General features: G+C 29.8%; 2 protein-coding genes across 6 annotated transcripts in view; both read left to right on the top strand.

Moving 5' to 3' along the window:
- The first annotated feature begins 1,318 nt into the window (after positions 1-1,318).
- On the top strand, positions 1,319-8,149 carry LOC130899719 (zinc finger protein draculin-like). Its single transcript, XM_057809869.1, has 4 exons — positions 1,319-2,438; positions 2,497-2,762; positions 2,813-3,058; positions 4,965-8,149. Exons 1-4 carry the CDS (start codon positions 1,485-1,487, stop codon positions 5,314-5,316), a joined length of 1,818 nt encoding a protein of 605 aa, XP_057665852.1. The 5' UTR covers positions 1,319-1,484; the 3' UTR covers positions 5,317-8,149.
- A 687-nt stretch (positions 8,150-8,836) lies between these two features.
- Positions 8,837-16,074, top strand: part of LOC130899721 (espin) — a 54,977-nt gene continuing 47,739 nt past the window's right edge. For 3 of the 5 annotated variants that reach the window (XM_057809871.1, XM_057809872.1, XM_057809873.1), the window contains exon 1: positions 8,837-9,206. In XM_057809871.1, the coding sequence (XP_057665854.1) occupies positions 8,950-9,206 (257 nt within the window). In that variant the 5' untranslated portion in view covers positions 8,837-8,949. Of the gene's footprint in view, positions 9,207-12,670; positions 12,833-15,107; positions 15,438-16,074 lie in introns of those variants that run through there. The other 2 variants (XM_057809875.1, XM_057809874.1) reach the window with 2 other exon arrangements.

Here is a 16,074-nt window from a genome sequence, read left to right on the forward strand (position 1 = left end):
TATCTGAAAAAACATCTGATCTACGTCAAAATGACCGCCGTGGGGTAGGTAAATAATCGATTTTTTCATATGTAACTTTTTTTTATTTTTTTCTGGTAGTTCGGTTATTTTATATATTTTTTTTGTTGTATGGTGTTAAGAAGACTTCATAATCACTTTTTAGATCTATTTCAGATAAATTAAAACATCGAAAACTAAGTATTTTTGCAGTTTTGTTATTCAGTCTGCAATTTCCACTGTTGCGTTTAAATTTATAGCTTTAGTCAGAATGCTGCTCATTTTCTACAAATTTTCAATATACTTGCTTTTCAGACTATATTTACCGCTTACCTACTTTAAGCACAACACTGTATAGTAAAAAAAATCAACTAAGTCACGTTTTCGGGAGAAAATTTCGTACTTCTAGACGTAACAACCTTTTAAGAAGACACTTCTCAATAAAATTGCAAATAATAATGTCTAAAATTTAACAAATAACTTCATAAGCCACATATAAACATTTCTTTACCCCAGGACGGCCATTTTTAATCGGGCATCAGCTGATTTTCACCATTCACTAAATTGCTCAATTCTCTCTAACTGTTTGTTTATCTTAGTCTAACCGTAAATTTATGACACCAGCTTCAAAAGGATACTAGAAATAGATATTTGTAAAAAATATAAGAAGATGATGACGAGATTTTTAGTAATTCTTATAGTCAACAAAAAACAAATAAGAAACTAGGCGTAAAATACGATTAACATTTATCAGACAGGGAAGTTAAGTCTAAAAAGTTGGTAACCCTTCACGTTGTTGTCAAATAATAAAAAATAGAACGGGAGCCCGTGTGTTTTTAAAGATTCAAAAGTCGTAGAGATTAAAAACTGGATATAATATCCTTCAGGTAATTTACATAATAGAGAACTGTTAACACAACATGGAAACAACGAGAAATATAAAACAATAGAGTAATAATATTTTATAAAACAATGAATGGTGATGATTCATCTGGTAGTAATAGTTGATGATTTTAACGACTAGCTATGCAACCAGCAATATAATCGAGCACACTTGGTTGCAGTAATACAATTCCAAATTAAAATGTGTTATAATTATATAATATTTGTTGTTACTATACGAGATTTTTCAATCTATATTACTATAGTGATATGTATTACGTTTTGGATTTAAATAAAATGATTTTTCATTTATAATTTTATACGTTTCATTCTCGAAGTTATGCAACATATATTACACTGAATGTATTCATATGCCATAACATTCGATTTTGTCAATTTAAAATGAGATAGATATAGTAATCGATTGGAAGTAGATAGAGATATAACTATTCAACAGTATAACCAATGTAAATTGCAAAAATCTATGGTTACCAAGATTGTAAACAATTTTTGTTGTTTGCTAGGAAACAGGTAAAAAATGATTTAGTAAAAATAACTGACGTAGATATTTTGTTTGAATATTAAAGTTGTTTAAATACATAAATATGATGCCAATAGAAATAAAATTGGAATCAAATGACGAACAAGAACAAGTAAAAGTTAAAATAGAACCTGTAACTGAAAATGACCTAAAAACAGATAATTCAAGTGTTGATTTACCGGAAGAACTATGTCCACAAGTTAAAATAGAACCATCAGCATGTTCCTCAAGCGAAAATGTGATAAAAACTGAAATAAAGTCGGAATTATACGGGGATATCGATATTAAGCAATATAACTTGGATGTATCTGATAATATCGTAGATATTCACGAAGAAAACTTGAATATATCGTTTGAAGAATTGAATGCATTAAACGACGATTTTACTATAATTGAAAACGAAACGACTGTGTACAAGTGTCAAATATGTGGAGACATTTTCATCAAGTATCAAGAATACAGATTACATAAAAAGAATCATTATATAGAAAAGAGAAGATGCCACATTTGCCATAAAGTTCAACAGAGTCTCGGTGTGCTAGAAGAACATGTTAACAAGCATCTGGGTCTCAAACCGTACAAATGTGAAGAATGTGACAAATGTTTTGCTTCAAAGAACCATCTTAGTTTACACAAAAGATGCCATAATACTAGCGAAATTTATAAATGCGCGAAATGCGGAAAGGAATTTAGAACTAGTGCTTCGTTACGTAGTCACCGTTTTGTGCATTATGAGAAGATAATTGAAGATTTTAAATGCAAGGTTTGCGGTCACAGTTCAGTCGACGAAACCAAGCACAAACTCCACATGTCGATGCACGCGAAAAAAGCCGAAATTAAATGTGGATTGTGTAACAAAGCTTTCAATACCGAACGTGGTTTAGAGAGTCATTTAAGTACTCACAATGAATTACAATTTCCGTGTGAATTTTGCGGTAAAATATACCCTTCGATGTACAGGATCAAGAGGCATATTAAAAGAGCTCATGCGCCTTGCAAGTGTGAACATTGCGGTCAGGTAAGTATTTGAAATGTAGTGATTCATATACTAGGTAATATTCTTTTATTATTCTTAGGTATTTCATGATCGTTTTCTTTATAATAAGCATATTAAAGAACACAGCCAGCAAACCAAATACGAATGTGAATACTGCCAGAAAGTTTTTGAAAAAGCCAAAAACTTATCGGAACATTTCCGTCTTCAGCACAAACAAGATGACGAGAAAAGAAAGTGCCCCATTTGCGAAAAGGAATTCATCAATAAGGCATTATTGAGAAACCACATTAAAACTCACGATAAATGCTTCAAATGTAAAGTTTGTGATAAAGTTTTCTCATCCAGGTAATATAATTTTTTTTTTCACAAAAATTTCTAATTTTCCATTATTTCAGATATAATTTGGAAATACATACAAACACACATTCCGGCGCTAAGAATTTCAAGTGCGATATTTGTAATAATTATTTTGCTAGCAAAACTAGTCTCAAAAATCACATCGCTACCCATTCCGAAGAAAGGAAGTTTCAGTGCGAGATTTGCGCTAAAACATTCAAAACTTCGAGAAGATTATACACTCACAGCCAAAGTCATGCTACAGAAGAAAAATATCAGTGCGAAATTTGTCTTCAGAAATTTAGGTAAGTCAACAAAATTCAATTAAAAATAACTTTTTCTATCAATTTATACGAGGTGCGATCATATAATATGTATACATTTCTACTGGGATCATTTTTGACCCTGGGAAACTTCAATGTATCCTAAAAATCCTCAAGACATTACTGGGAATACTTAAGATACCTCTCGCATTGAAAAAAAGGTCTCAATATCTTTTGGGGTTCTTAAGACACCTCTGGCTCACTCCGCCCTTGGGAATCCTCCAGACATCCCTGGATCTAAAACAAAGCTCTCACTAGCCCTTGGGAATCCTCAAAACACCTCTGGCTTTGAAACAAAGCTCACTCTAATCCATGGGAATCCTTAAACCTTTCTAGCTTTACGAAAATGATTGTTCTATCCCTTGGAATACTAAAGACACCTCTAGCTTAAGAAACTTTGCTTTGAAACCTTGGATTTAGAATAAAGCTCATACTAGCTCTTGGGAATCCTTGGAACATCTTTGGATTTGAAAAAAAATCACACTTGTCCTTGGGAAACCTCAAGATATCTCTAGCTTTGAAACAAAGCTCACCCTAATCCTTGAGAATCCTTCAAACATTTCTAACTTTGAAACAATGCTTGCTCTACCTCTTGGAGTCCTTAAGACACCTAAAAAAGCTCTCAATAGCTTTTGGGATCCTTGCGACACCTCTAGCTATAAAACAAAGCTCTGGATTTTAAAAAATTCTTGCCCTAGTTTTTGGAAACCCTCAAAACATATCTGGCATGTTTTTTATAAAGAAATGGAAATAATTGAGAGTCCATAAAAAAACTGTAAGACATCAACAATTGAAAATATTTCCTCTGTTGAAATTTTATATTGATCACTACTAAATAATATTTATATAGCACGCCTATGGTAGAGCAGATATTTTCGTCCGCCATTTGCAACAATATCCTAGACGCCAAACATTTACTTTTAATTTAATGATTTCGACATTTTCGTGCTCCATGTAGAGCAAAATGGGGTCGGTAATCGGTTAGAAAATAATAACTCACTCTAGTTCTTCACTTTCTTTTATCATTGAAAATACGAAAATTCAACTTAACCTAAAAATACTTACAGTTGAAAATGGGGATTGAGATGATGTAATTTTTTTTTTAAATTCACGTACACATATCACAATTACTTTTATTTTTCACAAAACTGCACAAAAATAGTATTTAACAATTGAATTAACAAAAGAAACTGAAAAAATTTCACAAAAACTCAACTTGGCGGTATTACTTGATTGGCAACGCTGTGACAACTGCTCGTCAGATCTAAATCTTACACGTTTCTATCGCGTGTAGAATTTAGAATCGATTTTGAGGACTAAATCGTTTGTGTCTATTACTCACATGAAGTTTTATGTCATAATATTATTAACCAGAAAAGTGAGTAATCTTGAAAAATTAATAAACAGTTATTTAGTTTAGGTTCATATTACTGCTTTTTGATATTCGAATTTTTTAAAAATCGATTATAAATCAATAATGAACTGCATCGATGTGGTAATCATGGAACAGTTATTTATAAATGAACAAACGTCAATCTATTTTTAAATTGCGCAAGCGTGCAGTCTATAATTCGTTATCAAACTTGGGGACATAGATTGCGATGTTTCCAAATATACACAGATATTTACAACTTTTATATAAGTAGATTTTAAATTAATATGGAATTCTAAGAAATTTTGAAATTTTATTAAAAGCTTATAATATAATAATAATTCTATTAAAAACAAGTTATTTATTTATACAATATGAAATGTTTAGAATATATTTCATTTGTTGAAATAAAATTATTCAAATCAATGTTACAGACAGATAAATATGGCAAACGTGTATTAATTCTAATTAGAGTAGTATCTTTGGTGGGGGGTAAATAAATTATTTTTCTTTTAGAGTTAAACAGTACCTCAAAGCTCACATGTACAGACATTCCAAAGTAAAACCGTTTTCGTGCGATGTTTGCCAAAAACGATTCAAACATAAAAAGACTAAAGAAAAACATATGCGTATAGGAAAACATCAACAAAAAGTTCCGGAAGGGCAAGAAGAACACGATTGCGATTTTTGTGACGAAACTTTTTCGAGTAGAGACTTTTTACTCGATCATTTCGCCGCAGTTCATCATAACGAAAACGTAATCAACGAATGCGGTACAGAAGAAACTGACACTAAAGAATTAAATCACGGTGATGGCGATAATGTCGATGAGGTTATGAAAACGGAAACAGACGCTGTGGTATTTTAACAAAGTAAGTGAAAAATTTACGCCAAATAAAAAAAAAATTACGATACATTTCAATATAAACATTTGATTCATTAAAAATTATTAATTATCGACTTGTAACTACCTCTTTGTTTTATTAAAGACGTGGAGTGTCTAGATGTTAATTGTAAAGTAGTTTCTTGGAAGTTTGTGGATGATTAACGAGGTTAAGGATGTGTTTCGATGATAATTCACAGCATATTGTTGTGGATAGGTTATGATATAAATTTTAAGGTCCTATTGTATATAAGACAAGTGTTGAGACTTGTTATTAATGTAGTAATTTATTATATATGATTATTCAATGTGAAATATGACATTTTTATTGAAGTGTATGTTATACGCAGCTATTTTCGAGTCTTTAACCAAGGATACGAGGTGCAACGTGGAATTAATCTTTTTAGTTGAAGTGAATATTTAATTTTACAAAGAAATGTCGGTTCGTTTGGTAGAATTTGAGGGATGAGAGTTTTTGTACAGTTTTTAGTACGAAATTTTAAGTGCCTATTTGTTGCTTTATATTTGTCACTAAATTTTTCATTATCGAGTTGATTTGGGTGGAAAAAAAAAGGAAAAAATTGAAAACTATTTGTGTCGTGTGAACTATTAATTATTCTTATATATTTTGAATCAAAGTAGTGGTGTAGGGGTGAAGGAGTTTCGTTTTTTTGACATTATGTTTATGACGTAATTTCTTTTTTATTTTAAAGTAATTTTGTATAGCAATATGAAAATGTGGCATGTGAAATTTGTTTGTTTAACCTAACCTCAAAATTTAAGAAGAAACTCGATTTTTGACGTTTTTTCGCACTGAATTGAATAGATTTTATTAAAACTGACGAAAATGTAGCTTTTCTGTACCTATCTATTCTAAAAAATTGATATTATATCAGAAACATTGAAAATTCGTACTGTTTTTGAAAAAATTTTGTATTTTCGTAAATTTAACATAAATTTCGACTTTTCTACCAAATTTGAGAAATCAATTTCGATATTTTTGTATAGAAAAAAATGTTTTTTCCGTTTTTTTTTCCAACCAGAATCAACTAACCAAAAGTGGTGAATGAGTAGAAAAAAGTTTCACATTTCGGGGTTATGTCTTCGACGTAATATCTTATCTTAATTGTTGAGTGTACTTTGAAGTTTCAGCCTATTGTTGCAGTTGAAATTAATAAAAACTCACCATAATGTATCACAAAAAATTTAAAAACAAACAACTAAATCAATTTTAGCAAAAGAAAATAATTAACATACTTCACATCGATATACATAACCTAAAAAAGCGAATTTTTTTACTATCCAATCCCTTTTTGGTTTTATTTTCATAAATTTTGTCTATTTTCATGGTTTTTCTCCGAATTTTTGTCTATTTTCATGGTTTTTCTCAGAATTTTTGTCTATTTTCATGGTTTTCTTCAAGTTTTTGTCTATTTTCATTGTTTTTCTACGAATTTTTGTCTATTTTCATGGTTTTTTTCAGAATTTTTGTCTATTTTCATGGTTTTCTTCAAGTTTTTGTCTATTTTCATTGTTTTTCTACGAATTTTTGTCTATTTTCATGTTTTTTCTTCGGATTTTTGTCTGTTTTCGTGATTTTTCTTCGATTTTTGTTTATTTTTTAGTTTTTCTTCGAATTTTTGTGTGTTTTCATGGTTTTTTCTCCGAATTTTTGTCTATTTTCATGGTTTTTCTCCGAATTTTTGTCTATTTTCATGGTTTTTCTCCGAATTTTTGTCTATTTTCATGGTTTTCTACAAGTTTTTGTCTTTTTTCATGGTTTTTCTTCGGATTTTTGTCTGTTTTCATGGTTTTTCTTCGATTTTTGTTTATATTTTAGTTTTTCTTCGAATTTTTGTCTATTTTCATGTTTTTTTTCAGAATTTTTGTCTATTTTCATGGTTTTCTTCAAGTTTTTGTCTATTTTCATTGTTTTTCTACGAATTTTTGTCTATTTTCATGTTTTTTCTTCGGATTTTTGTCTGTTTTCGTGGTTTTTCTTCGATTTTTGTTTATTTTTTAGGTTTTCTTCGAATTTTTGTGTTTTCATGGTTTTTATCCGAATTTTTGTCTATTTTCATGGTTTTCTTCAAGTTTTTGTCTATTTTCATGGTTTTTCTCCGAATTTTTGTCTATTTTCAAGGTTTTTCCTTGAATTTTTGTCTATTTTCATGGTTTTTCTCCGAATTTTTGTCTATTTTCATGGTTTTCTTCAAGTTTTTGTCTATTTTCATGGTTTTTCTTCGGATTTTTGTCTATTTTCATGGTTTTTCTTCGGATTTTTGTCTGTTTTCATGGTTTTTCTTCGAATTTTTGTCTGTTTTCATGGTTTTCCTCGAATTTTTGTCTATTTTCATGGTTTTTCTTCGATTTTTGTTTATTTTTTAGTTTTTCTTCGAATTTTTGTGTGTTTTCATGGTTTTTCTCCGAATTTTTGTCTATTTTCATGGTTTTTCTTCGAATTCTTGTTAATTTCACATTGAATTTTTCATAATGAGTAAATGTTAATTTACGTAGTTGTCAGATTTTCCGCGATTTCGTATTTTCTGTTCTTGAATATCAATATTCTGCACTCGAGTTTTTTTCTTATAAAAATATTTTCAGACGTAATTTTTTTTTCACAAAGGTGTAAATTTTTTTAGGAAAATACGATTTTTTTTATTAGAGATTCATTTTTCTAGTATTTAATATGATGATAGTTTTAAAGCTTGTAAAAGGTTAACCAAATAAAACGAACAAAATCTAGTATTAGACTGCATTTCATCTAATTATTATTTTCTAATTGATTCAGGTGTAAAATAAAGCTGTAATCACTTAATTAACGTTTTTTTTATATATAATACCCTGAAAGTCATATTCCTACTCCACTACCTTATAAATTTGACATTAACAAAACCTTTTTTACATTATTTAACACAAATAAACGAAAAAATATTTTATTTCTATACGATTTAAAAATATAATTTATCGGTAAAACAGTTTAACGCGTATAAACGAAACAGACATTATCTATCTCACAGCGGCAACACTGTAAATGAGTTCCTCGACAGTGGCGTTCCATATAATTTTACGTATGAGTCACATAGGGGCAGCCGCCATCTTGTTAAACACGTTTTATCGAATATCTCGCGAACCGCGCATCGTACGACAAAAATAGAAGAAATCATTTTTGTAGATAATAATTTTTGTCATCTTTTTTATTCGAAACTTTTTTTTGTATAACGCATAGTTTCTTAATTATAGCGCTTCAAACTTTTTACAATATGGTTTCTACTAAATATATAGTTGACGGTTCATTATAGCCGCCATGTTGTTTATTTTACCCGTTTTTGTTATTTTAATTTTTACACCGTGTTTTTATTATTTAATGAGGATTTCGAAATGAGTATTGAAGGAGATTATTTCGAGCATAAAAAAATGTTTCGTTCACTTAGATTCGTGATACAATTGTTTTACTTGTCACAGTGTTAAAATAACCGTTGTCAGTCATACCGCAAAGTTTACTTTCTATTATAATTTCATTATTATTCGCTATGGAATGAAAATAGATCGACAGACGAAAACGAAAATGCGAATGACGATGTCGATAAATACAAATATTTAACGAGAGTGATAAAAATGTGTATCTTGAAACTTCTTCGTTTGCACGTGACTCAAAAACGCAGAAAACGTGAAACGGGGATTTTTTTTCGATCGAATCAATACGGAAACACGGATTGGAGTTACTTCGATTTTCCGGAATTTGCTTTTAACGACGCGGGAAACGAAACTTTATCCACCAGTTTGATCGACTCGATGTGTTCGGATTTTAATTTCAGAGGAAATGTGTGCGATTGTGAGGAATTCCACTTGAAACTCAAGGAAACTGAACAGAGGTAAGTGAAAGTTTATTAAAACCATCAATAAATTTTCTTTTTTAATATTATATATAAAGGTTGTCCCACGACGAAGTTAAAACTATCTGTATATGGCAAAATACTTATAGTAGAATCATGAAAGTTTCTACGTTTGGGTTTTCGGATACGATCTTGTTAACTAAAATATTTTCAAACATGGCCGACTTCCGGTTCTACCGGAAGTCGGCTGTAACTTTGTTATTTTAAATGAAACACCCTGTATATTAATACATTTTTGAAATCTACGTAAAATTTTAGTATTCTTTTGTCTGAAAACTTTTTTCGAAAAATGAATACTTTTCGAGTTATTAATTTTTTTGTAAAAAATTAGACAGTTGCAGACCTTTATGAATTATTTTTTTACGACTACACCCTTGAAGATATGAAAATGGTTTTAATTCAGTTGCTTTAAGCAAATTCAGACGTATTTGAATCTATATTGGAAAATTTCTCATTTTATACAGGGTCTGTATAAAAAGTGTTCAAATTTCAACTTCGTAAATATCAAATTTCTTCATGTTTTCAAATAGAACACCATGTATATTAATACATTTTTGAAATCTACGTGAAATTTTAGTATACTTTTGTCTGAAAACTTCTTGCGAAAAATGAATACTTTTCGAGTTATTAATTTTTTTGTAAAAAATTTGAACCTTACAGACCTTTATAAATTATTTTTTACGACTACGTCCTTAAAGATATGAAAATGGTTTTTATTCGGTTGCTTCAAGTAAGGTTAGACGTATTTGAATCTATATTGAAAAATTTCTCATTTTATACAGGGTGTGTATAAAAAGTGTTCAAAGTTTAACTTCATAAATATCAAATTTCTTTAGTTTTTCAAATAGAACCACCCGGTTTTTTCTATTTTACTGCATTCAGGGATAAAAAATAAGGCAAATTCATATATACTTTCCTATACCTAAACCGTACCGTTATCCAGATTTTAAATATTTTCTGTAAATTTTTAGAAATGCAGGTGTGGTTTAAATTTATAGAAAATATTTAATATCTGGATAACGGTGATGTTTAGGTATAAGGAAATATACATGAATTTGCCTTATTTTTTACCTATAAATGCATTAAAATAGAAAAAAACGGGTGGTTCTATTTGAAAAACTAAAGAAATTTGATATTTATGAAGTTGAACTTTGAACACTTTTTATATACACCCCGTATAAGATGAAACATGTTTTAATATAGATTCAAATACGTCTAACCTTGCTAAAAGCAACCGAACAGAAACCATTTTCGTATCTTTAAGGATATCCTCGTAAAAAAATAATTTATAAGGGTCTGTAACTGTCAAATTTTTTACAAAAAAATTAATAACTCAAAAAGTATACATTTTTCGAAAAAAGTTTTCAGACAAAAGTATACTAAAATTTTACGTAGATTTAAAAAATGTATTAATATACAGGGTGTTTCATTTAAAATAACAAAGTTACAGCCGACTTCCGGTAGAACCGGAAGTCGGCCATTTTCGAAAATATTTTAGTTAAAAAGATCGTATCAAAAAACCCAAACGTAAAAATTTTCATGATTCTACTATAAGTATTTTACCATATACAAATGGTTTTAACTCATCGTGGGACACCCTGTATATATATAAATGTTGTTATGTTGGTTACTGTCAGGGAAAGATTCTAATGGAATAAAAAATTTAAAAAATAGTGCTGAAAATTAATAAATTTAAGAATACGATTCTAACCTTAACGTTTTGGACAATATAAACTTTTTTAATTTTGACATTTGACATGGAATTGACAGAATGCGCGTGCTAATGTCATCAAACAGTTAAAAGTTAAAATTAATAAGGAGTTTTGGTAGATTTGGATTAACGTTATTAACATAACAAGTAATAAACTCAAGCAAGTCAAACTGACCAGCATCTCGAAGCGCGGAATTCAATTACAACGTAGAAATCAAGTACAGTTGTACGAGGTCTGGTCAATATCACAACTTCAATGCAACGCTATGGAAATAAGTCATAAATTGTGGAAGGCAGTTGCTAATTATTTTTATTGGGATACCCGGTATATAATTAAATTACAACTTATTTTATAAAAATAGTGTTTCAGCTCGAACGGATTTGTCATTTAAACACGTGATTGACACAAATCGAAAGTTTTTGCAAGAAAATTATAAGTTTAATAAAAAAAAAAAAAAATGATTACGCCATCTACGTGCCTCCTATGTAATTTTATATTAATCAACTAATATGTTATTTAATATTATTTAATAAACACGTCGAATTTCGCAAAATCGGATAAAACTTCTGACAAAGTAAAAGTCAAAATAAATTACTGAAAACAGTTTCCGATGATACTTTTAATGAATAAGTAGTTTCTTATTATATAAAAAAAATATGAATAAAAAATTAAAGTATAGCGCGAAATATATAAAATTAGCTAAAACTACGGGGTGTTTGAAATTTACCAACGCCGAGCGTGGTATTACGAAAATCAGTACTTTGGACAGACCTTTAAAAGGATCTGAAGTGTTTCAATACTTCATCGAAACGTCTAATTGGTTTTTGTTCGAGAAAAATAATTCAGTTTTGACATTGACGGATATGTTTTCCAAGTAAGTTACGTCTTTTTTTTTCAATTCAAACTACTACTTGGTGTATTCAGTCACCCTCAAACTTGTTTCGACATATTACCGTACCAAACTCGTCCACGACATACGCCGTGATGCCGGTCATGTCCGGTTATAACGGAATTCTAAAATTTGGCCGAAAACGCGTTGCCTTTGTTCTTATCACAGCGGCTATTTGTTTACGAAGTCGCTGGGGGTCGAATCTGGAGAATATAAAGCACTTTTGATATAATTTTTTCATTAATTCGTAACACGGCGCCGATATTTATGCTTTTGAAGATAGTTTATAACTTTACCAGCCTATTTTTGACTGTTTCCACGCTCAAAAGACGAATTTTCATATGACGATGCAAAATTTCAAGTTTATTACGATTTTTCAGCTCTAGACCCTGCTCAAAATCATTAATTCGCGAGGCAATCACCTGAAACAAAACTTTGACATACACAAATCATTCTTTTGATATCTTTAAAGTCCCAAGGCCAAAGTACCTCGTTTAAACACATCTCAACGATTCATTCCCTCATAACAAAATCCAAATAATGTTTATCGATTTGATTTTTTTCTAAATAGTAAAGCTTTATGTACACACAAAATTCATAACAAAAGTTACTTCGCTAAAAATTGTCTAACTCGTAAATTAATAGTATGACAGATTGCTGATACACTGTTGTACACTAAGAATTACACTGTCTAACGCGCGTTTCGATAACTAAGTTATCGTCTTAACAAACTGAAGGTAAACGCGCGTCAGTGTAGTAGTGGTGTATTCAGTATGAATATCACTAACGGTTCCAGAATTTCCAGCTTATTATGACAGCTGTCACATTTATACACCGTATATTCTAAAGATGAATAAAAAAACTCGATTTTTAAGTAAAATTTCATGGACACCGAACGTGTTATTTATTGTTTTGTTAGATTGTAAAGTATCGTGATTTATCGACAGAAATAAGAAGGATTGAACTAGAATGATTACTTGACGAGATACCGATCAATATTTGAGGTAAATTTATTTATTATTTCATTAATTGCTATTTTGTTTTGATTCGATTAAAAAGTAAGTGTGCAATAATTTCACGTTTAGTAACTAGTTAACTGCTTTAATTTAGAATTAATAAAACCATAGTCGATTCGAACTGAAGCAAATAATTATAATTTTACAACGAAAATGAGTTTAATTATTGAAATGTTGGATCAATTTCATCGATTTCGATGAAATTGCGGTTAAATTATTACCAATATTCAGTGAGACTAAAAGTACTCATCTAATTTGAGGTTATGTCATTGTATCACCAAAAAATTAACTAATAATAAAACAAAAAAATTAATTATATAACAAACTTTAACATTTGACGGTATAATTAGAAATTACGGCTATTTTAAATGTACTTATCAACTTAAAACAATGATAAATGACAGTGTAAATACATTTAGTGAAAGTTATTAAACATTTTTTTTTATGTATGGAAAGTTTCATGTACCTAATAAACGTGTGTTTGCTACAAGTGTAGAAATTGTAAATGATCAACATGATTTTGCTCACAAACAATCTCAATTATACTAAAGTTGTGGTTTCTACATTGAAGACGTCTTAAAATGGGTTCAGCCATCGTTGTTTTATAAATAAAAGCAAATTTGAACGTGAACAATTCAAAAAATTTATCACAAACTTAGGAATTTGAAGATTTTATTAGATATTAGAAGTTATTATCAGCAAGCGAAACAGATGTTGTTTAAGAATGTTTTATAAACAAAAATAATTCATATAAAGAAGTAGTTTTTGTTAAAAAAGTAGTAGGTAAGATTTTAGAAAACGTTTTTTGGGCGGAATGATCCAATTTTGATTTATTCGGTTTGATTAATGACCAAAAAAAGATGATGCCCGACTGTATTCTCAACAAACAAGCTTGGTAGTAACTGGATTATGGACCGGGTTTCTTTTCTAGACCTGGAACGATTAAAATTGAAGATGGAGGTGTTGATATACATGGTTTGGCCTCCTCGGTACTCGGATCTCTATCCCATTGAGTTTTTGTAGGAAAAACTTGACATGAACGTCCGTCATCGTGGTATATGGGGGGCATATATCCCAACAAATTGATTGCTGGGATGTCTTGACTTGTAAAAACAGTCATGAAGGAGATTTTGTACGATGAAAAATAAAATTATCTACCTATGGCATGGATTTTTAATATTTATTTACGCTTTTTAAAAAGTGATTTAACACTCGATGTTTCATTGGAGTTTTATCTAATTTTCATACTTTAAACTCTTTAAATTTTTCACCTGCAGTTTACGTTATAACATTAAACGTATATTTTAGAACTTAACGGCTCACCAGAAGCCTGAATTTGTCTCCTTATCGACTGGGCATCCATCAGCGAGTGACCTAAAACTGTCATTCCGACTGAAAGGTCGCCGAGGTTCGCGTCGTTTTCCGCAGAACCCGTTTCTATAAATTTATTCATCAACTTTTAAAATATACCGTTGATCAATTATTTTATATACAAGGATGAGATTAGAAGGGCGATGAGTTTCACTAATTATTTTAGAAATTATCGAAGTTCGTTCACCGTGTATACTAAAAACAGTACCGTATTCGACGAATTGACCCCCTACCGCTTCCTAATGAATTACTAAAAAATACGCATCGTTGATAATATTCAAGGTTGTATCGTATCAAAAATTATGAGTTAATAATAATTATTGTCCTTGTTTGCATCCAATGTTTCTAATAGCGAATAAAACCTTGCAGATTATTTTCCGCTAGTTTCATACCTTAAATCCGGTTCTGCAACGTCCGCTCGATTCCTACGAATTAGTCCGATTAAATTAGATGCAGATTATTTTTTAAAACTTTTCATTTAAAGATCTGGATTTCACATTCGCCACTATACAATTCGTTAAATAAGTTATTAAGTTTCTTTCGCTGTTTTTTAAATAAAATTTCACAACAATTTATTACATTTAACTAATTCCAGGGTAATTGAACTGTACTAATATGTTTGTAGTTACTTACGAGGTGTCAATATGTAAAAACTGACATTACCATCATGGAGTGTGACATATGACATATGACATATTCAATGTTTTGACTTTTGGTGATTAAACACTATCTTGAAACACGCTGTTTCGTTTGTTTTTCTAATAAATCCTGATCGCGCTTCGCTACAGGATGAATTTCTTAAAGGTGTCCTCCATTTTGTTATGTTATTGTAACAAAACATAATTATAAATATTTGTTTATACTTTTCTATCTAAAAACTTAATTGCAACCCTCGTATTTGTAATAGAATGTTCAATAAACACACCTCGTATAATTGCGTGTATAAAAAAATTATTAAACATTTCTACGGTGTAGTTCTATCGTACTAATTTGTGAAATCATCTTTCATATGTGCTACACATCGCGGAGAAGCGCCTCTCAACTCAACTCTCTTCGATCAGCTGTCTGAAGATTCAAATCTCTTCTTCGAACCGCAGCGAGTGGTTCGTGCTTTTACATCTTAAAAAAAAACTCGCGCGTGATAGTTAGACGAAAATTTGTGTTTAAAGAAGTGTGACAATCGAAAGTGTTGAATATTTTTTGGATTCTTGAGGTGATTAAGGTCAGTTCGATGGATTTTGTTGTTGTTATTTTTTAGTATTGAACATTAAATTTAAATCGTTTGTATGATTTTGAAAAAAAAATTCTTTTTATTAAAAAATAGTTATTCTAAATTAAAAATAATTCCTAGAACTTGAGATACGAGATAAAACATTAAAAGAAGCCGTTTTCCGACTAAGACTTTCTCATAAGAAATGTGGCAACATTGCTCCTCAACTGAACGACCAGAACGTTTATCATTATCGATGTATGTATGACCAAGCTCAAGCAATAATAATTGATTTGAAAATAACAAAAATAGCTTGACTTAAGTAGCTGTCACTTTTTTCTAATTAATCGAAATGACTTATGAAAGTTGGTACTTCATAATAGTACCAAATATGATCAAAATTTCCATAGCAACGATTATATTTACCATTGACAGTTGACATAAAGCATTTTTTAAATAAACATCGTGCACAGAACAGTTTGATTAATACCATGCTTTCAATAATTTACTCTGTTGCCATATTTCACTTTTAAAATATTACGAAGAAGTATATTAGCTGTCATAAAATCATTAATAATAGTATTAATTTATTAATGAATAATCTACAATATTGTAATTAATATAAAAACAATTTACTGTTACTAATAAA

The sequence above is a fragment of the Diorhabda carinulata genome, chromosome 11 (assembly GCF_026250575.1).
Source record: "Diorhabda carinulata isolate Delta chromosome 11, icDioCari1.1, whole genome shotgun sequence".
Lineage (NCBI taxonomy): Eukaryota > Metazoa > Arthropoda > Insecta > Coleoptera > Chrysomelidae > Diorhabda > Diorhabda carinulata.

Excerpts from the sequence above, each read along its gene's own strand:
- LOC130899719 (XM_057809869.1), top strand. The coding sequence starts at position 1,485 with ATGATGCCAATAGAAATAAAATTGGAATCAAATGACGAACAAGAACAA. Across the intron at positions 2,439-2,496 it reads AGTGTGAACATTGCGGTCAG|GTATTTCATGATCGTTTTCT; the intron begins GTAAGTATTTGA and ends TATTATTCTTAG. Across the intron at positions 2,763-2,812 it reads GATAAAGTTTTCTCATCCAG|ATATAATTTGGAAATACATA; the intron begins GTAATATAATTT and ends CCATTATTTCAG.